The 26,480-nt window shown below is 29.6% G+C and overlaps 1 protein-coding gene across 2 annotated transcripts in view; it reads left to right on the top strand.

The window, feature by feature from the left end:
* The window catches only part of LOC111622191 (CTD nuclear envelope phosphatase 1A-like), a 79,430-nt gene that overhangs the window by 28,465 nt on the left and 24,485 nt on the right, over nucleotides 1-26,480 (top strand). For both annotated transcript variants that reach the window (XM_023364544.1, XM_023364551.1), the window contains exons 3-6: nucleotides 7,798-7,916; nucleotides 7,992-8,063; nucleotides 13,274-13,390; nucleotides 16,408-16,519. In XM_023364544.1, coding sequence (XP_023220312.1) covers nucleotides 7,798-7,916; nucleotides 7,992-8,063; nucleotides 13,274-13,390; nucleotides 16,408-16,519 — 420 coding nt within the window. The remainder of the gene's footprint in view (nucleotides 1-7,797; nucleotides 7,917-7,991; nucleotides 8,064-13,273; nucleotides 13,391-16,407; nucleotides 16,520-26,480) is intronic.

Raw genomic sequence — 26,480 nt, 5'->3', positions numbered from 1 at the left:
TTAAAAACGAAAACAGCTCCTGGAATGGATATAATTACCACTAATTTATTAAACTTCTTCTGCCAGCGGGTATGTAAGTTCTACTTGTTCTTTACAATCATTTTTATAAATCATTTATTATATTCTTACTGAGTGTCCAAAGATTGAAGAAGCGTAATGTAAATTCAAATTAAAAGAGTTTTTTGATTTAAATTAAGAAGAAAACTTCAGAACCAATCAAGAAAAAATTCCATAGTATAAGATGTATAATATTCATTACTTTTTTGTTCATATTTTAAAGAATTTGAAATATGATATGTAAATTGAATGACTAATATGTTATGTTTAGCAAATTTTATGTAACAAGATATTTTAAAAAAATATGTTTCAATAAGTAATTGTAGTTTTTGTAATTCTCTAAAGCTAACCCCCTGTAACAAGAAATTTCTTATTACAATAAAGTATTTGTATTTGTATTATTAATCAATGTTATTAGTTGGTTAAAAAATTATTGAAATATGTTGTTTAAAATCTTTCCATTAATTCATATTGTACTATTAACAAATTATTACCTGTAAATGTGTTTGATTTATAATAACAACTGTCAGTTTTCCTTAAGTATGATTCTTGAATTTTACCAAAATGATTTCTAAAATTAGTTTGGCCTTACTCTTTATTAAGGAAACATTATTTGAACTATTACATTTTGTACATTCAAGTTTTGTTCTAGTGATGATCATTTTTATAAATATAAATTTTTTAAAACCAAAATTGAGGACAAAGTCCATTGAAACAGTCTTTTTTTTAATTCACTTTTTGTGTTCTAGAATACTTTTTGTGTTCTAGAATACATCCTGACCTTCCTTTTTAGACTGCTTAGTTGTCAAAAATTAAAAATTTCCTTAAAACATGAGAAAATATATATCCAGTTAAAAGAGGTTAAAATGCTTCCTAAAATTGGAATGGGAACAAAATGAATATCTTCTATAATTCTATTTATACAGCATTGGGACTACACTAGTACTTGAACTTTTATCTGCTGAGAAAAGTGCTGTTGATGTGTAGAATTTCAAACTATTCCTTGGCAAAGAATTCTAAAATACTTTAAAATCATAATCAAATCAGTTTTAATCAATATTAAAATTTCCATTCAGTGAATTTATAATGTATAAATTTTTAAATTTTTAGTGCTATTAATACCAATTTTTATTGATATTATTATTGATAACAGTGATTATGACATCAGAAAAAAGGTTACAGAGAAAAAAATATACGTGGAATAAAACATTGATTTGTAGAACAGAAAAATACTTATTAAATTTTACTTAGAAATATTAAACATATATCACTTATTATTAGTGAAGATAATGAAGTATTCAATTTTACAGTGTTAGAATAAAGAATTAATTGTTAATTTATTTTTTATTTAATTTTTCTACAGTTGAACCATATTTATATGTTTTTCTAGGGAACTGAGAGTAATATTGTATAAGTAAGAAAAATGTACAAGAGAAGCTACTTTTGAATTGCTTTTAGAGTGAATTTAATCATCACGAAAGAATGGAATGGCACAAATTAACACTGTACAGCTGAATTTGTACATGTAATTTTTAACAAAAAAGTTTCAATTTACTATGTATATATTTGAATAACATACAAAAGGAAAAGTAAACTCAGTCTAAAATTACAGTAAGTCATATCTACTTTATATACAGTAGACCCCCCGATAACACTGTAGATAATTCCGTGTTATATGAATTCCATGTTGTACGAGTCACTTAGATTTTACAAATACGTGAGCCATTCACAGCCTAGCACACATATTTGTAAAATCTAAGTGACTCGTACAAAATTGAATTCATATAACACAGAATTATCTACAGTGTTATAGGGGGTCTACTGTATATTAACATGTTGATTGCCAACTACAAGTTAACTTGTAGGTGACAGTTTCTATTAGGACCCATACTATGAGTTATCTCGGTGGTAGTCAACCTGATCCCTATCACCCACTAGTGGGCAATTTGAGCTTTTGTGGTGGGTGGTAGGGGTTTTGTTCGATGCTGAAGCTACTTTCCGTCATCACCGCGCATCTATGACTCACTGACGGAGCAGGTTGTACTGCATGTAATGAGGGCAGGGTGTAACAGCGGCCATCACTCGAGTTGAGCTCATTTCATGGTGGGGCCAGCTTTGCCAGATTTAGCTACTTTTTTCAGTTTGGCATAAAAAAACATATGGCGCATTGGCAAAAAATTGTCTGTGTATTATAAACATATGCAAAGAATAAAAAGATAAATTTAACTATGTATTTTTACTAAACCTCCACTCAAAAATTACGAGTACTTTGCACTTATGCTAAATTAAGTTACTGCAGAACTGGTGGGCGATTAGAAAATTTTACTGCCAACAAAGATACAAAAGTGGGCGATAGGTATAAAACAGTTGACTATCCTTGAGTTATCTTGTAGAAAAGCGATCTGGTTTACAGCATACATTTGTACTATTCAATATAAATATTGAATAGTACAAATATAACATATACAAATATAAGTGAATAATGGCATTTACTTCAAGAATTAAACATGATTCTGACCTTACACAATAAAAAAAATTCATTTAAAAAAATAATAATTAAAAAATTAATATAATAAAATAGAGAATACAAGTACAGTGGTACCTCAGTATATGTCTGCTTTAGAATACGTCCAATTCTGAATACGTCCTGTTTGGACGAAACAAATTTTGCTCAGTATATGACTTAATTCAATTATATGCACCATCTATGAACAATTAGCACTATTGGTGTACTAGACCAGATTAGATGTTCACAGTGCCACAGTTTATAACTTTGTTAAATTTCTTCTGATTTTAATTTGTAAGTAAAATTTTATTATTTTTATTAATCGTAAATTGCAAAAAGGCAAATGAAAAGTAACAGAAAACTAAAAAAATTTACTAGAATCACAATGGAACTGAAAAAAGAGATTGTTGAGAAATATGAAGGTGGCATGCATGTTTGAGTTTTAACTGTTTCATACCGTATTCCGAGAACGACAATACCAACAATCATGAAAAATAAAGACATTATTAAATCTGCTAACGTTGCAAAAGGGGTTAAATCAATTTCTAAACAGATATCAAAGACATTAGATCATGTTGAGAAATTGCTTTTGCTTTGGATAACTGAAAAACAGTGTGCTGGCGACAGTGTATCAGAAGCAATTATTTGCGAGAAAGCTAAAAAGATACATGCTGATCTCATGAAAAATCAAGCAGGAACTAGCCAGGAAAGCGAGGTGTTTAAAGCCAGCCAGTTTTTTTTTTACATGAGAAAGGATTAATCATTTTTACATTACTTCTTATGGGAAAGGTTGGTTTGGTATACGTCCTATTTGGTATAAGTCCAAACACCAGGAACGGATTAAGGGCGTATACCGAGATTCCACTGTATACAAAACTAAGATGGCATTGTGCAAGCAGTTTAGCTGAAACAAGTTGACAGTCAACATGTTAAATACTTGGTGCTGCATGTTTTATGGATAATTGAAAAGAGTGGCTAAGAAATATACTTTCTGGATTGTTTTTAATATTTATTTTTAGTTTATAATACAGGACATAGTCATTTAATGATGTTATAAAGATAAATTCAGAATATCACCGGAACTTAAAATTGGAGCAATGACATTGTGTTGGAAGGGCAAGCAATGCCCATCCACCTCTCACTGCTATTGATGGCCCTCTTCTCAGAGTGGCATTTCTGTCAGTTGTCTCCTGCTAAAGCATCAGTCACGTGAAAGAATGAAGAGTCATTCTAAAGGTTAGCTCAAAGTGATAGTGAACAGTGAAAATAAATGAAAAACCAGAAAGCAACAATTTTTGCCATGTAGCTACTGACAAAGCAATTTACTAAAGTGAAAAATTTATTAGAAATGGTGCCATGTGTTATATATTGTTTACTTTATTTATTGCATTTTCTGGTGATTTGCTATCAATATGGACTAATCTTAAGTGAATACATAATTTGCTTTTTCACTTTTTTTAACAATGGTTTACATTTTTGACGAGACTATGTCTTGTCTATAAAATCGCATTGCTGTCAATGGTTGGACACTCTAGAGGTATGAAGGAGTACATTTCAGGAGTACATGTCCAATTTGGCTCAGAGTATTTGGTTAGTACATTCATATACACACACAAAAAAAAAACCAGACTTGTAGGTACTCAAGGGACTGAGAACCAAGTCAAAATAAAGTACAAAATAGTGACACTTCCTACAAACAGGCACTAGTGTGAGATTTGCACATGCAGTGCTTGTTGGGAATTTCGAAATGTTAACATTGCAAAATTGAATTTTGACAAACGTGTGACACACATTACACATGTATTCTCTTTCTCTCATCATTTCATCATCCTGCAAAAAATATCTTCCCACTTACTGTAGCCAAGAACAGGCCCGTGACAACGCAATCCGTTGTAACCACAGTGGCAACGAAGCCTGCTGTAATCTACGCGAGGACCCTGAGTACTGGTGGCGGCTTTTCCTCATTGGTTAGTGCTCATTTTTCTCTTTTCCTTAGAAAATGGTGCACAGTTGAGCCCTGAGTCTCTGAGACATACTATCATCTCAAAAATGGCCTTGCCATTTTACTTGTTCCATTTTAAAATTAATAATGCATAAGTGAATAAAAAGTGCTGCAGGATACTGAAAAATATGATATATTTGTGTGAAATCATATAAATGAAAAATGTATGACAAGTGTTTTATAATAGAGAAAGTATCTTGCAGAAGATTTTTAATACAGTAGTGCCTCGTATAACGTACTCCTGGAATAATGGACGTTGCGAACAACGGACTTTCTATTTGGCCATTATGTGACTCGAGCAACGGACTGGCTGCGAACAACGGACTTTCCGTTCGGCAGTTACGTTAGGCAAACAATGGACTTTTGCAAACAAGTGCGAATGACATTTCCACTCTTTTGCCGTTGCCAACGACAATCTGCTATTTTTATAATATATTAATATTATTAGAATATATTATTAGTATATCTGAAGTACAGAGCTCCCGTTGGGATTCAGCTTGCTCCCTTGTTTATTACGTACATCATCTCAGTGCAGGGTATTTACATTTATTCAAATGTTGTGCAAATCATGGCTTCTAAAAAACAAAAAGGTGATTTCAATTGAAATAAAGCAAAAAAATCATCAGAAGGAATGAAAGTTGACAGAAACTTCCTTGTCAAATGGGGAGAGGTTCAGGAGTTTACCAACACTCATTATCCAAACACAGTTGAGGCCAACAGGATCAATGATCTCTACAATGACACCCTTGCCCATCATTTCCGACAGGTGTTGAAGAAGAGAGAGAAACAGACCACTTTGCACATGTTTTTCAAAAAGCCAGCTGCCAAAAGATAAAAGATGGAACAAGAAGAGTTGACCCTGCAAGCCCCAGTAGCCTCTCCTGAATCTGACTTTGATTAAAAAACAATAAAAAGAGACCTGCTGCAATGTGTAAAAAAGTCTGTATCTGTATGAATGTGTGAATAAAGTGAGCCTCCACCTCCTTCTCACAACATCTGACTACCCGACATAATTGGTGACTGCTCCATTTTCATTTTTTTTTATGGTACAGTACAGTTATTTTGTGCTGCGGAACGAATTATATGTTTTAATATGTATTTCTATGGGAAAATGCGTTTTGTATAACGGACTTTTCACTTAACAGACGTTCACCAGGAACGGATTAAGTACGTTATACGAGGCACTACTGTATATTACAAAAAAATTTACAGTGAGAAACATACAAACAGTGTTCAATTGTATTTCAACACTAGAAAAATGAATTATTCATTATTTTCACTAAATTTTCTTTAATTTAACAATACATTTTAATGTAATTATAACAACACTTTAGAATGGTCAAATTATCAAATATCTATATAAATCATAAATTTTTTATATATTCTGTATATGTGATTCATCAAAGTGGCAATAATAATTGAAATTTGTTGCTGAAGTGCCAGAACAAATTATTGCATTAAAGTTACTATAACTGGTCTTCTGCACATTTCCATGTCTCATAAAGTGAAGTCAAAGGATCTGGAATACTAAATCTAAACAAAAACATTTGAGATATAAAAAAAAATTGCACCAAGTAAAAACATGAGAATTTAGACAACAATCAAAATTTTTCTAAGGAGTTTTTTTTTGTAAAGATAAGCTTGACACTTGGAAATGAAATGCAGAAAGCAATAATACAGGTAAAAATCTTGTGGGTACTGTTTCCAATAGTCAAGGTAAATCTGTACCAAAGAAAAACTTCTTAGAAAAATTTTGATTGTTGTCTAAATTGTCATAAGTTTTTACTTGATACAATTTTTTTACATCTCAAATGTTTTTGTTTGGATATCAGTTATTTTTTTTTTTTGTTTAATAATTGTATTACTACATCAAGACATTAGGTGATGCCATGCAATTCGGTTGCCAACCAAACACATCTCTGACCAATGTGCCACTAACTGAATGTGCTGCCAACTGAACAGTTTCAGTATTCATTTTGACCAAATGTGTCTCTGACTAACAGCTGCAATTGAATGTGCTGCCGACCAATGCTTTCAATATGCTGTTTATAAAAATCATTATAAAATGTTTTAATTCACATAAATTTGAGCTTTTGTTATTCTGGATAACATTTTGAACAAAATTCATTTGTTCTGATGCAATTTTGTCTTTATAAGCATAAAATTAAGCCATAAAATTGAAATAGCTCTATGGGAAACCTTATAAACTTTGACCAGTCTGTAGTTTCTCCAGCACCTCACTGATAATGATAAAGGCTTAAGTTTAAAATTTGAGCTTTCTAGACCCAGTAGTTTTTTCTCTGTAAATGTCTGTAGTGCTGGATTAAGAAGAAGAAAATACTTTTTTCTCAATTTTTGCACTTTTCAATTACTTATATTTTTGCAATTGCTTTATAGAAAATCTTGAAATTTTGCACACTACCTAAGAAAACAATTACCTTTCAAATGAGATATTTGGAATTACTGTAGAAGTTTGGGGGCAGAGAAATCAACCACCAAAAATTGGTAACTTTCATTCCTATATATATATATAGTCAGTCACTGACTTTTTTACTTGGTGGGGAGTCACTACCCTGACTCTTGATAAAAGTTCCTGTTTGTTCCTATTATAAATATTCAGATAGTTTATATTTGTGATAGCTTTCACAATTTAAATGTAGTTACAATTTACATGTTACAAATATTTTGTCAATTGAAATATAAATTTCCTTATTTTTTTTAATTGTTTTTAAGTGTATATCTAAGACTAATTTAAAATAAATCAAGGTATTGTTTTTTAAGTCAAGAAATTTATAGTCATTTTTATAATCTACAGCTTTTAACAGATTTAGCAAAGCAAAAAAAAATATGATTTTCTTTTGCAGCAAAATACCTTTTACTATTTAATTGACCATTCCATGACTAAGGTGAAATTTATTTATTTATTTTTTGAAACTGTGTCCTGTTTTATAATTCTGGCATCATAAACCCTAGTATTGTGTTTTATTCCAAAGACACGTGGCAAGTTTTCCGTCAAATTCCTTTATTAGTTGAGTCGACTCAACTAATAAAGGAATTTGGTGGAAACTTGCCTCGTGTCTTTGGAATAAAGCACAATACTAGGGTTTACTACGCCAGTGAAATTTATTATTTTCATTTAAAAAAAATTGTATTTATTCATATAGGTAACTAAAAATGTTTAATGAAATTTCTGTTAAAATTATTTATATAAAGATATCTTATATATATGCAGATTTGGTGAAAAGAAAGATTCTTGTATTAGATTTGGATGAAACATTAATTCACTCACATCATGATGGAGTGATAAGACAAATGGTAAAACCAGGCACACCTCCTGATTTTGTTTTAAAAGTAAGTAACAGAAAAATTTTATTTCATTAGAATAAAATTCAAAATAATTATTTAATACTATGTTTTATTCTCTAGGTGACTATAGACAGACATCCAGTTCGATTTTTTGTGCATAAAAGGCCACATGTGGATTATTTTCTAGATATTGTAATTACTCAGTTATTTATTTAATAAATATTTCATATAATTATTAACTTAACTAACAGATATAAATTAGAACCATTATTTCTATTTTAAAATTTTCCTATATTTTTTCATCATGATTCTTCTATCAATTAGGTAAGCACATCAAAATAACTTTTCATAAGTCATTAATGTTTAAGCTTTTTCCATTCAGTACAACTACTATTCAACTTAATATATGTTTTTACCTCATTTTCCTCATGCAAAATTAAATTTTAAAACAATGCTGACCACTTATATTAGAACTGGTCCATATTGGCATTTTATTTCTTTTTATTGTAGAATTACTAAGTAGCCAAAAGGATAGTATACAACTGGAGAACAATGTTGATGCAATTAAAATTCAATGTTTGAAATTCTAGCAAGAAGTTTTTACAATAAAAATGTTCTTGATCAGATTGATTGGTCTCCTTCAGTTACAAAACATTCAAAAATACAGTTACATTAAAGAACAGAAGATAAAAAATGTAAATAACTAATGTAAAAGAACATAATATACAAAGTTTAAAAAATAGAATATGTAAGGTGCACTTCCTCAATGTTGATAAGGAGGAGATCTCTAATTTTACAAACACAAGAAGGTAGTCTAATAAATAGAAAAAGTGATTAAAATCAAGAACTGTCTTATATTCTTTGTTGACTAATGAGATAGTGTTAAGGTATTTTATCAATTGTAAAGAGTTATTGATGCAGAATGGGTGAGATATAGTCTTAGTATTGCAGAACTTTGACCAATTGTTTTTCATTCAAGAATGTTGGAGAATTGTAATTATTGATCACCAGACACAGTTGGTTTGTGGATCTTCATGAAAGCAAAATATGTGGTATTCTAGTCTCATGGATGGTGAAATTTTACATATGTAAGAGACATGCAAAAGAGGTGAAAGTAAATCTTTTATATCCTTTTATGCAAGGTTTCTAAAAATGTTGTTAAGTGCAAGTTGGCAATTCATGGTGTTAATAATATTCTTGTAACTTCTCATATGTTGAGTGTTTGATTAATATTATGTTTCCTGATTTATCAGCTTTTGTGTTATTCTGCTTCAACCATTGGTGTGAACTGTACAGAATGTTCCAAAAATACTTGGTATTGGTATTAGTTCTGTTTTATACTTTACACATGAAGCAGTTTTTCATTGGAAAAAGTCTCTGTGATATCATTTATATCTTTAGTGATCAATTCAATATCCAGCATGAAGGTTCTGGTTGAAGAGAAGAGCTAGGATTGAAAATGTTTTTATTGTAATAAACTTCTTGCTGGAAATTCAAAGACTGAATTTTAACTAATTAGTAATATTAATTGCATCAACATTACTAAGTAGATTGTTAATTCACATGTATCAAATTATATATTTTAAATATACAGTAGAGCGTCGTTTATCCAAATCAATTCGGGACTGGGGTTGTTCGGATAACTGATTATGTACGAAAAAATATATTAACCTATCCCATCCTGAAATTTTTCTCCGTTGCGTGTCACTTTGCGTTGAATTTTTGTCGATGTTAAGCCTAACGTAAACTTTTTAAAATAATAATTGTGGCTATTGTATCGTTAAAAATTATTTCTTTATTTTGTACAAACAAAATAAATATATTGAAAAATATAAAAACAATAAAAAATTATACTTCAGAAGTTAATTTAGTATCAAAAACGTAAAATATTTGAGTAGCCCAAGACATAGCCAAAGATTGCAGCACCACAGCACTAGCGAAAATTTAAATTTACCAACTGGAATTTTTTCAGATAACCGACTTTCAGATAAACGATGCTCTACTGTATTAAGATTCCTTTATTATGATATAAAGGAAGATGATTATCTTTTAACAGCCATATTCATATAGGACTGATATCATGTGTTATATATACATATGATTTTATTATTTTTCACTCATTTGCTTAGTCTAATTAAGTATTATATATATACACGCACACAGGACAAGTCAGGAATATGTTTCTATAAGAAAGCATTGCCTACATTCAGAACATAATGGAGTTATGCTGAAAGATTGTCATGGACCCAGCTAATACTAGATTGTTTTTCTGAATGCTCTTTTTGCTCTTTATTGCAAATATGATATCAATATATAACAGGTATTGAAAGACATGATCTGTAAGGTTCCCTTCAATAAAACACAATCCAGAAATTTAATTTGCCAAGATTCTTGCCCTGACATTAATTTTAAATAGATGTTGTGTGTATGATTCTCTAGATTTTCCTCAGATCAAATTTGACAGTTGTCAATTAACATGATCATTCAGAAAAAAATAGCCTCATTGTAGAAACATATTCTGTCATTAAGGCCAGGATTTTGAATGATCTTGTCAGTAAAAACTGTATAAAACTCCACTCTTTTATAGGAGTCATTTTCAATAAGCATATAATGTTTTATACTATATTACTATAAAATATAATAATTTGTTTAGATAGTTTTAATATATTAATTGTTAGATCTAATTTTTATGTAGAGAATTAATTTTTAGATAGAATTGCATTTATTGCTATAAATTATTTGTATTTGTTGAAAAACACAAAAATAAGAAAAAAGTGATCTTACATTGAGTAAATGACAATAAATTTTTCAAGCCTCCATATATTTAATTTACATTTAATTTAATGAAATGTATAATAATTATGTAGTATAGCTCTAAATATCAGTTATATTGGCTCTATTCTAAACTGAAAATTTATTGTGATACAAATAGCTATATAGAAAAAAGTAACCATAGTTGTGATTCCATAATTCAAACAAAATATATCTTTTAGTTTGTACTTTACTTATGAAATCACAATTGTGCTTATTTTCTATGAGTATGTTATATTTAAACTGAGAAAAGTGTGTTTGTGAAATTAATGGTTAAGTTGGAAGTTTTTCTTTGGAAAAATATTTTTTCAATAAAATGAAATAAACAAACTTTCTTTAATTAAAAGATCTAAAAGATTAAGTTTTTACATTTATCAGTGCATTTCATTTTTGTTAATACAAAAGTTTTCAAAAAATTAGAAGATAATGTTAAAAACAAACAATCTAAATCACATACTCAGCAGTAAGTTAACAAATTTACTTAATCACTTTATTCTTGCTGATAAATGTTTATTTGCATGAACTCAAACATTTTCAACTTAATACAATAGGTAGAATGTTGAGTCTGACCATTTTACAAAAAGTGGAACAACTCAACGAAGGAATGTTTGAACAAATACAATATGAGATAAATTTAAATACAAAATTATGAAAAAGTAGTCTCTGTTTGTAAATGGAGAAGCAGAATAAATAAAATAAAATAATTAAACAGTAATAAAAAAACAAACAAGTGATTATTTATTGTGATATTGTCAAAATGCCAGGCTGCAATTTTTAATCATACTTTTAATTTATTTAATTTAAAATATATGCTTTCCACCTCAAATTAGTAATATCTTGCTTCTGTATATCATACTTTTCCTTTAATAATAGAGTTGTGCTGATCATCTATTGACTGCTTTCAGGGGAAAACGTCTGAATTGAAATGATGTGACTTCCAGTGCAAACCAGAAGTTCATATATATATATATACCGTATTTTACAGACTATAAGATGCTACGGACTATAAGACGCACCTTAATTTTTAAGCAACTTTTTAAAAAAATAACATTTTTACCATTTTTACTGCCTAAATTCAATCCTTTTATACAGATTGAAGCAAACGCTGATCCACCAATCAACTTAGTAGCACTATCAAACGTCCGCTGATCATACGATGGTCGCATGATGATCGCTGCCAATCCATTGTTGTGGATTCAGAGCCACTGGTCGTCTCTTGATCCCAAGTTGCTATGGCAACAACCGTTGCTCGTTTGAAAAGAGAAAAGGCGCAGGAATTGTATGTCCAGACGATTCTATCCCAACACCCCGTAACTCATGTTCGTCGCATTGGTGCACTGCTGCTGCCAGTTGAATTCAATGTTGCCAGATAGAGATAAGTTTCTCGCGGCATCAAATATATGGCCATTTTTAAGACGCAGGAATTTTAAATCAAACACTGGACATTTTTATATTAATTTTGAGTATAAGACATATCAGCAACTGCAGCACCATATTTTTATATTAATTTTGAGTATAAGACATTGTGTTTGAATTTCAGAGGCAATTTTTCAAAGAAAAAAGTCGTCTTATAGTTCGTAAAATATGGTATATAGTCACTTGGGTCTTCTGACCCTAAGGTTTCTATATCTGGTCTTGGATTTTATCTATCTAATCCTGTTCTCGAGATTTAAGGAAAGACATGTGGACAGGCGACAATTCGGAATTTATAGGTCTACAATTTTTTTCAAATATAAATAAACAAATATCTGAAATTGATATTTGTTATGTAGTGTCTATGAGTAATAGATGTTTGATAAAGTATCCTTGATATCTTTAAAACTCAATGTTCCCACACTAGCACTCAGCAATGAAAAAATTAAAATTTATAAAAGCAAATTAACTGATGGTTTGCAATAATTCCAGAGTTGTTGATGAGCTACTTTCAACTTGGAAATTCAGCATAAAAAAAGAAATTACATTATAGGAGCTTTTAGTTTGCTTCCATCCATATTATATACAATTCATGTATATGTCAACTTGTGCCACTTATTATTATCAATATTTATTATTCATTTATTTATTTTATTTGTTTTTATCACTTTTTAATTAATTTATTTTATTTACTGTTCTCATTTAGAGATTACATTTTTCATAATTTTGTATTAATCATATTATATTTGTTCAAACTTTCCATCAATGACTTGTTTCATTTTTTGTAAAACATTCAGACTCGGCATTCTGCACCTGATGATGACCTGTTGTAGTAAGTAAAAAACATTTGTGTTTATGCAAATAAACATTTCTTAGCAAGAATAATGTGATTAAGTAAATTTGTTAACTAATGGCAATATCAAATTAAATACATATATTCATGTCAAATTTTTACACGAAATATTATAAAATTACTTTTATATTTTGAAAAAAAAATCATATTTTTTAATATAAAACTTAATAATAATATATAAAACTACTATTAATAATATAAAACTTTTTAAAAGTTTATTTGCTTGTTTCTATTTTAGTAAGTTAATAATAAAAAAATTATATTGATAATTTACTTTTAAGACATTTAAATAATATATTTCAAAATTTAATTTGCATTTTTATAGGTAAGTCAATGGTATGAACTAGTAGTTTTTACTGCTAGTATGGAAATATATGGTGCTGCAGTTGCTGATAAATTAGACAATAATAGAGGAATTTTAAGAAGAAGGTATTATAGACAGGTATTGTATAATTTTGAAACTAAGACATTTAAAATTTCAAACTTTAATATTCTTACTTTTGTTTAATAAGATTTTTATTTATTTACATTTATTCTGTTTGTGATATTAGAAACATAAATATATACTATTCCAGTAGTAAATTGAATTTATTAGTCATTTTATGGAAATTTGGTGAATTTATTTACATAGAATTATTGAATTTTAATAATAATTATAAAGAAATAGCTTTGAATTTGTAGAGAGTAATTTTATATTATATAGTAAAACCTATCTAAAATAGAGCCTGAATAAACAGAAACCTGACTAAGTGGAAAAACTTCAGAATGGAGCAATTTTCTATGTTAAATTTTACTATATGCCAGAAATATGTGCAATATGAAAATGGAAAAGGTTTTTAGGCACAAAGAATGTAACTTAACCTGAATAAAGCAGAAAATTAAGATTTTATTCATACACAAATAAGTGAAATTGCCTCTAGACATTATCATTCTCTGTGATGCTATTATCACAGAGCACGACAAACTATAAAGAAAACATATGGACACGATCTTTGTTAATATTAGTCTTTGTTGGAATTAATCATTAATTAAATATTTTTAGTAATCAAATGAGTGTCTGAGAATTGACATTGAGAACAAACAGTGAATGTAATTTGTGGAAACAATGAAAATAAGATAACAGTGCTGCCATTTTGCCTTATACAGAGTAGTACTAACTACCCTGTATAACTTAGTAACTAACTAGTAAAAGTATTTGAAAACAAGTGGTTAACATGTTGATAATTGCAGAGTTTGAAGTAAATGATTAATTAAAGTATTAAAATCCTTTGAGAAGTCAGATCACAGAATGATTTAGTCTCTATATTACTGTAATGCTATTAGAATTTCTGATGGCAGATCAAGACACTAACTTTTGATAAAGATCATATCTGACAAGTATTCAGATACTTAGCACAAATTTTTGGGAACAACAAAAACACTTTTAGGCAGAGGTGGCCCTACATAAAGATGATACTTAGGACCTTGAAAATTTGGTAGTATGTGTTAGTAGTTAAATCTTCAAATTAGAAATTTCATTTCATGACATTTTAATTTTGAGTCTTTAAGACAAATAAATTAAATTAATATAGTGATGCTGTTTCTATTGCCATTTTTATCTTTTATTCCAAACAAGAGGAGACAAACATTTTATTTAGAAAATATTTTAGAAAATTTGGTTACTATGTGGTGTGTTATCCTATATCTGAATTTAAGTTATTGTTTAATTTTTGAAGATTTATGGTTCTAAACTTCTTTATTTATTGCCTAAACTTTATTATACATATAATTGCAAAAATTGTATTTGCATAAATTGTTCAGAAATGTTAATATTTGTTAGAGATATATTATTATTATATAATTGTAAAGATAATAGGATTGATTTTACAAATATGAATCTTTAATTTCTCGTTTAACTTAATTTAATTCAATATTTATTATATAATAATAATAATAATAATAATCTTTTAAAATATTTCAAAGAATAATAATAGATGTTGCACAATGAAAACAAAGTTCTATATTTGACAAAATACACACCTTACTTGTGGGCTACTGTTGGAGTCAGAGTTTTAAACTCCTTGCAGTCATCTTCCATAGGAACTAGCCACAATGATTTATATAATAGTAAAAATTACAAAATTTTTAAAAATTGCAAAAAAGCAGTAGCCTACAAGTAGAAGTATATAATTCATCAAATATAGAACTTTTTTATCATTTTGTAATATTTTATTCTTTGAAATATTTTTTAAAAATTAAAATGTGACAAGGCCTTTTTGCAGTTTTTTTAAAATTCTGTAATTTTACTAATAATATCAATAATTTTAATTTTGTTAAAAATTTATATATTTCAATATAAAATATTTATTGATCATATAAATATGTTAAACTTTTAATTTGCTGTTCAGCAGATCATATTTGTAATTTTATGAAACAGAAGTTTTTTATGTGAAATTAACTTGAATGCAAATATAAACATCTATTAATCCGATATTTTGTTTAATGCCAGATGATGGCCAGATTACATCAAGCTATAATAATGCTATTAATTACTAATGAAATGTCAAATAATTAGGCCTAAAGATAGGCATTAGGCATCATCTCTTGATAAAAATAATAATAATAATAATAATTTAATTGATATTTTAATAATTAATTTGAAGGTTCCAGAAGAAAAGAATTGGCCCAAAGTGGGACTTGAACCAGCAACTCCCGACATATTGCCAGTTATGCTACCGATACCTCCATCCAATCTTTGCTTCCAGAACTATTAATTTAGATATAACCATATTGGTTACTCATTGATTTTTTTTTTTCTTTCATAACTTTCTAAACTAATTATTAAAAAATATTAATTTAATTATAATTATTAAATTTATCAAGAGATGGCACTTAATGCCTACCTTTAGGTCAAATTACTTGACATTTAATTAGTAATTGGTAGCATTATTATTGTCCAATGTAATGGCAATCATATGAAGATTAAGAAACACAGCCATTTGTAATCTTTCTTTTTTTTTTTTTTTTTAGTGAAAGAAGGTTCTTTTTAATAAAGTGTTTATTTATTTTTAAGAATACTAATGTAGATTCAGAAGAATTTATTTTTAATAATAAAAATTTGTTAGATCATATTAAATATATTTCAGCAGAATATTTTGTAAATGTAAATATTTTTAATAGATTTTTCTTTATTCAACTTCATATTCACAAGTGTTAGAAATATTACAATGAGTTCATTTTATTGAAATCGAAAATAATAGTCATTATGTTCTAAAATATCTACTCTATTATAATAAAAAATATTCAGCCACAATAAAATGAATTCATTGTAGGTTTTTGGGGGGGATTTTATATCTTTGAATAAACATTTATTTGACAATGCAGATTAATTTATATTTTACTTTGTTTATATATTTATTTTTTAAAATTTTAAGAGAACATGTAAAAGTGATTTTTTTTGTTTTTTTTTTTATTTTACAGCATTGTACATTTGATTATGGGAGTTATACAAAAGATCTATCAGCAATAACCCAAGATCTTTCAAGCATTTTTATTTTGGATAATTCACCTGGTGCCTACAGGGCATATCCAGGTAAATGCAGTTTTATTTAGATATAGGCTTAAAAATGACATCTTTATTATTTTGCATAAAAATTCCAATATTTTTCATGTTTAGATAAATCTTAAAAACTCCATTACCTTTAAAATAAATTATTCATCATTGAAAAATAAATATAAAATTTAGTAAAATGTTTTCACTTTAAGATTTCTTTTAGTGATATATAAATACTGAAAATGTTTTTCGGTGTATTTGGGAAGTAGCTAGTCAGACAATATATCATTCATATATGTGGGCAAGTCAACTAAGAGTGAGAATGAATTCATTACTCATGAAATACATTAGACAGAGTCCAGATTGATAAGGTTATTTTTTTCTTTTTTTTTGAAGTAGTCTCTATTGAGTTTTATGCATTTGGCCCAATGTATCTGTCAGTCCTGGAAGACATACATTAACTCATCTTTTGACGTTGTCTTCAGAACCATCTCTGACTTCTTCAGAATGGTCATTGATGAGCTAAAACATTGTCCTATAACTCTAATTTCAGACAAGGGAACAAAAATAAGTTGCATGGATCAAGGTCTGGGTTGTGTGGAGGGTGTGGCATACATTTCATGTTTTGTTGGGACAAATATTGGCAACAACATTGCAGCTTGAGGGCATGCATTATTATGGTGTGGGTGTCCATCAGATGGATGCTACTCAGGATACTTTTATTGGATGTGTTTAGCCAGGTTCTTCAAAATACTGCTCAATAACCACTGTATGCAGTGCATTTTATATTGGTGAATCATTCCACATTAGTTGAAGAAGGAAATCACCATTCTTTTTCTAACATACCAAATGACAATGACCTTCTTTGGCATTGGAGAACTGAATGATTACCAGACTGCTTGCCTGTTTGCTTTTGGGATTGTAGTGGTGAAGCCAACTCTCATCGCCAGTAATGATTGAATTTAGGTAGTCCTTGCCATACTCCACTACCAAATGCTGAAGTTCCCAACACACCTCTGCCCATACCTTCTTCTGTTCAGGCATTATCAATCTTGGATCCATCTTGCACAGACATGTCTTAAATGCAAGTAGTCATTCATAATAGTGAATACACTACCACAGGAAATGTTACATATTTCTTATGGTAGTGCACTCACTATTCCTGGGCAGTCCATTCAGTGTTATTTGACAATCTCTCAATGGTGGCAGCAGCTGTGGTAATCATGATCTCATTTACAGAGACCAGAAACCCCAAACTGTTTGGACTGTTCTGCTTTGTGATCAAAACACAGCCCTGCTTAAACTGTTTGAACTGTGCAGTTGATTGTGGAAGAACAGCTGCAACATTTCATATGCTTCCATGGCAGATTTCTGCAGACAGGCACAAAATTTCAAAGCAGCATGCTGCTCATCACAAACTGACTTCATGTTTGGTATGCAACTGCTGACTAACGTTTATTGTTGGCACAGTGCTGTCAGACATATTTGCATACATGCTTACTATTTCTTAGCCAATCTCATAAGACCAACTCTTTTCACAAAAACTTACTTTGCTGTTGTATATCCACTGCATAAAACAAAAAAAAATCATTTTCACTCTATTTTGATTTACTCTCATATAATAATAATTATTATTATTCTTTTAATTTTTTCTGTTTGAAGTATAGTTGCATTAAAGTGAATTTTGCATTGTCACAATGTTAATGTGCACGCAATAAAGCAAACAAATATTTTACTAGGATTCATTAAATCAAACTGTAAATTACCTTCACAACCTCCAAGAAATAATCCTATTTTCAATAATGGTTGCTTTTAAACTTTCAATGTAAACAATAAAAAGTGGTACTGTAATAAATGCTGTTTTGAATAGAATAATTTTCTTCTTGTAATCAAGACGGTTTGACCTCTGACTAGAACAATTTGAATGTCTGGTTTTAGCAGACCATCGTACTTTACTCAGAAAATAGGGGTTAAGCCTTAACTCTCTAAACCAGCGATTCCCAACCTGTGGTACGCGTACCCCTAGGGGTACGCGATAGGTTGTTTAGGGGTACAGAAAAAAATTAGTTATTATGGCAGAAAAAGTAATATATTATGTATCACAAACTAATAGTATTAAAAAATTATTAGATAAATAATGTTCCTTGCAACAATCACAACTTTATTATACATTTTTTCTTTTAGTTTTTTTTTCTTTAATTTATAGTTACAATATGTAAAATTAACAATACGGTTACTCACTAAATTTCTTAAATGAGGGGTACAATCTAGAGATATGACATGTCACGGGGTACGCTAATGAAAAAAGGTTGGGAACCACTGCTCTAAACTATACAACATTGACCTTAACCCTAATCCAAAAATTGTTAATACAAATTTTTGATAAAGCAAACTATTATTTTCTTAGCAATTCATATTAATGCAAGTTGACTGTAATAGATTGTATATTACATGCTAATTCAAAAAGTTCGTCATGACAAATAAGAAAGAACAAGTTTGTCAGTGTTAGAAAGACATTTAATAACAGAAAAAACTTACTAGAACTTTCAATACTGAATTAATGCCATCTTCAGACAAGTCAGATCAAACATAGAATGCATATAGATTCAAATAGTTTTTTAACAAGTTCAGAAAGAATTCAGAATAGATTATCATATTTAAACAGTGGGTTTAACAAATTTATTTATTTATTTTTAATCTTTTTGAGTAGAATTATACTAAATGGAACAAGTTTGAGATTTTTATAGAAAAACAAAGAAACACGCTACCCTCCTTCACCACCTCTACCTCCTCCATCCCCCTTTGTTGTTGGTTGTTTGTCACAATTTAATTTTAGTGTGTTTAGCACAACTATCATCAGCATAGTTGATGTTGATCTTTGACTCATTACTAAAGATGAATGACTCTGTTCTTCTATAGTCCAGTTTTTTGTTCTTTGGTCCACAGCAGTCATTTCTATTGGTGAATTTTGATTAATCTTGGTTTTGTTTTAATTTTCCTATAGGAATACAGTTAGAATCATATCCATGGAATGGATACAATTCCTTACTGTTCTGTCTGAGACTAGTATTCTGCTAATCTTGGACCAAGCAGCATTCTAGTTGCTTCAAGATTGCTTGCAGCATACTGCTGCTAATTTGATGCAATATCCTATGTGGACACCCACTTTTGAACCAAGTTTTTACAATTTGTTGTTTTATACTTCTTTCATATCTTAATTACATGGGACTATGAACACCTAATTGTCTGGGCAACATAACATTGAGAATATCTGTTCTTCAGCAATGCAATGATATGATTTTTTATGTTTTCAAATTGTCAGACAGTTAAGTCATTGGAAGCCATTTCTATTGCCATTATATCAGGAGCCACTGATGGCAGTTAACAAACACAAAGAAACTTTGAGTATTTAAGTAGTTTTGCATTATAACAGGGTATATTTTTTATCTTGAGACAATGAAATATCTTAATTGGATCTCATTATTTTGGAAAAAGGTATAGACAAAAGTTGTAGGGTGTCGAGGGGGCAATAAATTGGTGACCTCAGGTATGACCTTGACATTGACCTTCAAGGTCATTTGGAAGTCAAGTCCTTTTTCAATGGGAATACATATTTTTGACCCCGGAAATGGAAAGAGCAGGAAATTTTACATTCAGATATACCCTTGATTTTAAGGTATAGGTCAAAGGTCAAGATTATTTTAAGGTTAAAATTAAAAGCTTTTACTAATAGGAAACCATATTTTTTATTACTGGAATAGATGGGGAGATAAAATTTACATTTACATGGAAAGAGTGGAAAATTTCACAATCAGCTATGATCTTGAGTACTCTGAATTTGACCTCTGAAGGTCATCTCAAGCTTGATAATTTTAAGCACAACTCACCAAATGCATTGAAGTGGAAAAGCATCATTTTGAACATTTGTTATAAAATTTTCCCTAAAACCAATATCTCAAGCAATGGTGAGAAATAAAGTGACTCGCTGAAAACATGCATCCCGATAGTGAAAGGCAAGGTGACTAACTGAAAATAAGCACTTTAAACGGTGCCACATTGTTACTCCTGGATAATACTAAAAGTAGTGAATGCTTTTAAAAGTGAAAGTAATAAGGTTGTGAAAAAATGTAAATTTTACCTCCCTGTCTATTTCAGTAATAAAAAATGTGGTTTCTAATTAGTAAAAGTTTTTAATTTTAACCTTAAAATAATCTTGACTTTTGACCTATACCTTAAGATCAAGGGTATATCTGAATGTAAAATTTCTTGCTCTTTCCATTTCCAGGGTCAAAAATGTGTGTTCCCATTGAAAAAAACGGACTTGACCTCTAAATGACCTTGAAGGTCAATGTCAAGGTCACATCTGAGGTCACCAATTTATTGCCCCCTTGACAGCCTACAACTTTTGTCTCTATCTTTTTCCAAAATAATGAAATCCAATTAAGATATTTCATTGTCTCAAGATAAAAAATACACCCTGTATATGCAATACCTAATTTGCATAGATTTTGTTTACTTTAAGTGATAAGCAGAAGACTTCATACTTATTTCCACAGCCTTGTGATTCAAAACTTTTTCTGAGATGAATATGTTACATTTATCTTGAGTAGATTTTTGTTTTGAATTTAATTACTATTTATTTGTTAGGATTTACATATTGGGAATATAGTTTTATTATAATTTTATTGCTATAATTAAGCATACATGAAATTTCAGTAATAGCATGAGTAATTTTCAACAATATTTTTCAGATCTTTTTAAAGTATTTGCTTAAGATTTCTTTAGATTGCTTAAGATTTGCACTTAAGATTTCTTTAAATTGTATTAAATTAAAATCATTGTTTTAAAACATAGTGTTGCTTCTTTTGTAAGTTTGCATTCTTAACAATTCTGTGACTTGAACACTAACCCCTTTATTTACATATTCAGTTAGTTACATATTTTACCATAATTAATTTTTCATATCATTATATTGGTATACATATTCTTTGATTATTATATTGTTATATATATATATTTTTTTCAATATTGCAATTATTTAATAAGCAATGTTTATGAAAAACAGAATTTTGTCTATTTACTATTCAACATCGTTTTATTCAATTCTTTTTGTTTGATACATCCCTCAAAATGTGCTTCGGCTTGGAAGTCCCTTTTCAGTTGACACTGCAAAATTAGTTTGTTTTATTATCAAAACAAAAAAAAAAAAAACTTTTTTCTCCCTGATTCATCTCAAATTGCTTGGTACACTACTGGGATCTTTTGTGCTTTTTCTTATCCCCTTCTTTCGTTCTTTCTTTCTTTGAGTAGATAGAACCTATTTTCAGTGTTAATAATAATAATAACACCATATTTTCATGGATTGATTGCAAGCCACAAACTGGGGAAGACTAGCATGCTGGAAACCCTAGGGTTACAGGTATGCTGGTTAAACCGTGATTAAAAAATAAAATTAATCAGATCTAACAAAACTAGTTGTTAAATAAATGTTAAAGAAAACATTCTTCCAAGTACAATAAAATAATAACATTGTAATTTGACTGACTTAAAATTAGGAAGAGTTTTTGTTCAGAGAGCAATAAAACAGTTAGTGGCTTATTCTAAAACTGAAACTGTTTTAGAATAAAAACTCATTCATTTTTATGTGATGTAATTCATTCTTTTTGTTCATGTGTCCTCTAGGGGATATATAATCTCACTTAAACTGGTATGATGATTTTTACCATATGGAAATATATGATTTTATTGTCTTCTTGAATAGATCAATATGCTGGACAATTTACAAAAATATGGTGGTAATAATAATAATACTTACAAACTACACACATACTCAAATGATATACAAATGGAGTTTTTGTCTAGACAAATAAAAAACGCTACACATTGAAAACAGGAGTTCTGAATAAAGGAGACTTTGTACTCAGAAGTGGAGATATCAAATCCATGGAAAAGGGCAAGTTTTACAAATATTTGGATTCCAACAGGCCAAACTTACAGAACATGCACAGATAAAACAAAGATTAACACTCGATTACCAGAACATGCAGTACAAAGAACACATCTAAATGCAAAACATACTATTAAAGCTATTAATATATGACCCTGTACTCACTTATTCTTTGAAGTTATACGTTGGACACACACAGATCTTGAGCAACTCCAAAGGAAAACTAGAACAACACTTACTAAGCGTAAACAATACATCCAAAATCTTTTGTAGAAAGACTAACTCTTCCTCATAAAGAAGGGGGCTGTGGCCTGACTAATATCGTCAACCTGCATTACAAACAGATTCTGACACTGGGAGTTTTCCACAAAAAACCAAGAAACATCAAGATTACATAAATCTATAACTCTGGCAGACAGTAACCACACACACCTATAAACTTATACTCTAAGAACCTAGACATAGCTAAACATATAAATAACAGACACCATTAAGCAGTCATGTGCCCAAAAGGCACTTCACAGCAGCCATGCCTATGACCTAGCTCAGGACTATGTTTTCAAAACTTGTCAAAACTACTGGATGACTATGGGCTGCCTGTTTGGAGAGACTGAGGGGTTTATGGTTGCCATTCAAGATCAGGTCATAAACACTAAAAACTATAGAAAACACATCCTGAAGGATACATCACTTACAAATGACTCTTGCAAAAAAATGCCACATTCTGTTAGAAACAATATAACTTACATTGCAAGTTTTCCAGTTGCAAGTTCTTAGCACAGACAGACTATTTACATAGGTGTAATCAAGTAGCAAATATAAAATACATCAAGAGCTTGCACACAAACACGCATTATTAAACACCCAGGTATCTTCCTACAGATATACTCCACAGGCAATATTAGAAAATGATACGCACAAAATATACTGTGACAGAGCCATAATCACAGATAAAACAATTCATCACAATAAACCTGACATCACTCTAATTGACAAATGCAGTAAGATCGCTTAAATAATAGACATCTCTGTTCCAAACACTCATAACATAAAAATTGCTCACACTGAAAAAAAATCAACAAGTACACTCCACTCACTCAAGAAATAAGACAAATGTGGAGGACGGATAAGATATTTATTGTATCTGTTGACCTCTCTTCTACTGGTGTCATATTGCATACAATGCACAAAAGTCTAGAAACATTAGACCTTAATAAAAACATATGCATGGCACTACAGAAAGCATCAATGTTGAACACGTCACATTGTTAGAAAGTTTCTAGATGTTCACATATATGTCAATTACACAGAAACTTAATGTATAACTTGTTTGGGTAACTTGCCTTGACTTTAGTCTGGCATAGCACTTGGAACCCCAGTATCAGCTGAGCATGACATTTACAAAAAGAAAAATAATCTTAAAACCAGTTAAACCAGTAGATTAAATATAGTTAAATGTGCACCAAATAAAAAACAGTTTTAATGAAAGAACTTTTTCATGAATTTTAATTTGTTGAGTTAGGAATGTTTTCATCATGTAATAAGTATTTTATGATACACGAATATTTAAACATCTGATTTTCAGGTTATGAGTAGGATAGACAATAATTAATTAACAAGATAATCTGGCCTGAAGGTAGGCAGTTATGCCATTATATTATACTAAATTTAATAAATCAATCTGGAGCAAGAAGGCTCACCAAATAAACCAAGACCAGTTCATAACCAAACAGAAAAATTCTTTCCATGAACGTTTTCATCTATATGTAACAGAATTTTTGTTGTTATGTTTTAAATATTTTACATATTTTCAATTTTAACGCAACATATTTGAATTACGTAGTTAAACAGAACTTTCAAAAACATTCTATTCTACTAGCCGTTAGTTTGATATCGTCAATACCTGAGGATGTCTATTACATATAGACGAAAACGTTCGTGGAAAGAATTTTTTTGTTTGGTTATGAACTGGTGTTGGTTTATTTGGTGGGTCTATATCTAATTTTCTAAGATTCAACAATAAGTAATATGTAGGGTGTCAATCAATAAACACAAATATCTCAAGAAATTTGCATCCTACAAAAAAAATGTTCCAGATAAAATTTGTACTGTATAAAAGGGGCTGTCATAAGATGGTGCTATTGGTTTCCCCACAGATGGTACTGTTATTTGTAAAACCAATATAAACTTCAATTTTTTTTTTTTTTTCAAATGGAAATATTCATTTTTTACTTTCCCGGCTGATATATATAACAGAGGGAAAGTATGATGATTGATCAAAAAATTACCCTCTCCAAGATTTTTACATTTTTGGTCTCAGGACACCTTGAAATGTCGAGAAATACAAAAAATTTAGGGTTTTTTTCCCTGTATGTATGGATGTTAGAGTGTGTGTATAGCATGGCACGATTTTGTTCACCCTCTTTGAAGCTTAATAACTTATGTGCTTTTTGACAAAAATTTCTGAAATTTTGCAGGGAGGTTTGTGTATTTTTGGGATTGATGCTATTAAATTTTGGTGATTAAAGGTCAGGAGGATGGAGAGATGAAGGGTGTTGTTTGTATCTCCAGTATGGTCAGACTTAATGNTTTAGTTCAAAATTCACTATAGTGCAATTTATAAAATGTGCTAGAAGATTTAATCAATGCAGAATGATTGGATTGATTATAATATTGTCACTATTATAATCAATCCAATCATATATAATATATATATGAGAATTTATAATAATACTTCTAAAATTAATTGTTAACAAAAAATGACATAAATGTGAGTAAATGAAAGTGGATCAATACCATTTTAAATGTACTATGAACATATAAATTTATTATAATAAAAATATTCTTTAAAATAGTGTTAATAAATTTTGATAACAGATATGATCTTGACAATTTACTTGTAACTTGTTGCTAGATTTTTATATATTCAAATTCTATGCAAAAAAATGTTTCCAAAAATGCAATTATCAGAAGATAAAAAGTTAGAGTTGATGTGTAACCACGTTGTCTGGTACAGTGTAGTACTGTTTTTTTGAAATTTAGCATTAGATGGGAACAAAATTTAGAAAAAATTGTTTAAAATAAAGAGGATTCATGTGCATGCTTATCGAAGATGATGCTTGTCTTATGTAACTTAAAGGCTTTTTCATAGACACTTTGTAAAACTATTTCCAAGTGAATAAATGTTTATAGTACGGTTCTCAATGTGTTTATTAAGAGCTATACTACACTAAGAACTTTATTTTAAAACATGTTTTCCGTGTATTTTGTGTATTTTCTGCTAATCTAATTATGTCTTTCAGTTGTTCTTGCAGATGAAAGTATTTCTCTTATATCAGTATTTTCCAAAGTTTTGATGTCAGTCTACTCTTTTTAAATTTTCAAAGTATCAAGTACCCCATGTCAAAAAAAAAAAATCTGTTACCAAGCATTTATCACAACTTGAGTAGAATTCTTATAAAATATATAATTAATTGGAAAAAATATATACAGTGGGTGATCAGTTAACGAACAAATCGGATAACGAACATTTTCGCGAAAGATTTTTATGATCGGACAATGAACACATGATCGGATAACGAACACTTCACTGAACAGACATAAAAAGAAGCGACGAAAATAGCAAATACCGACTGATTTTCCTTTGTTTTCAGGTAACTTTTTGGAGTGCGGGAGACCTCAACGTCGACGCTCAACCTGATAATATACTGATTAGATAGTATCCCTCGAACTTTGAAATACTTTCTTGTAATTCCAACCTTTTTATTTTTCTGACAAACAATTCTTTTATAGTATTCGCGAGACTGTCGGGCGGGCACTCATTAAGTTTTGTGTCGGTTTTTATTTTCGAAAGGTGAGAGTATAATAGCAAAGGTAGAGAGTGGGCAGAAGATGTCTGATGTTGCTGAGCAGATGGCTTGAACAGGTCTACAGTAGGCCGCAGTTCAATCTTATCTAAGAAAGATACTATATTATCAAGAAGACTCAAGCAGCTAAAGGAGTAACAAAAATCACATCTGAGAAATAAAGAACAATGAAGAGCTCATAATGGAA

Source organism: Centruroides sculpturatus, unplaced genomic scaffold (assembly GCF_000671375.1).
Source record: "Centruroides sculpturatus isolate CEXI.00-Female unplaced genomic scaffold, Cexi_2.0 scaffold14, whole genome shotgun sequence".
Taxonomy (NCBI): domain Eukaryota; kingdom Metazoa; phylum Arthropoda; class Arachnida; order Scorpiones; family Buthidae; genus Centruroides; species Centruroides sculpturatus.
The sequence above is the reverse complement of the archived record's forward strand: the minus strand, read 5'-3'. Positions and strand labels throughout refer to the sequence as shown.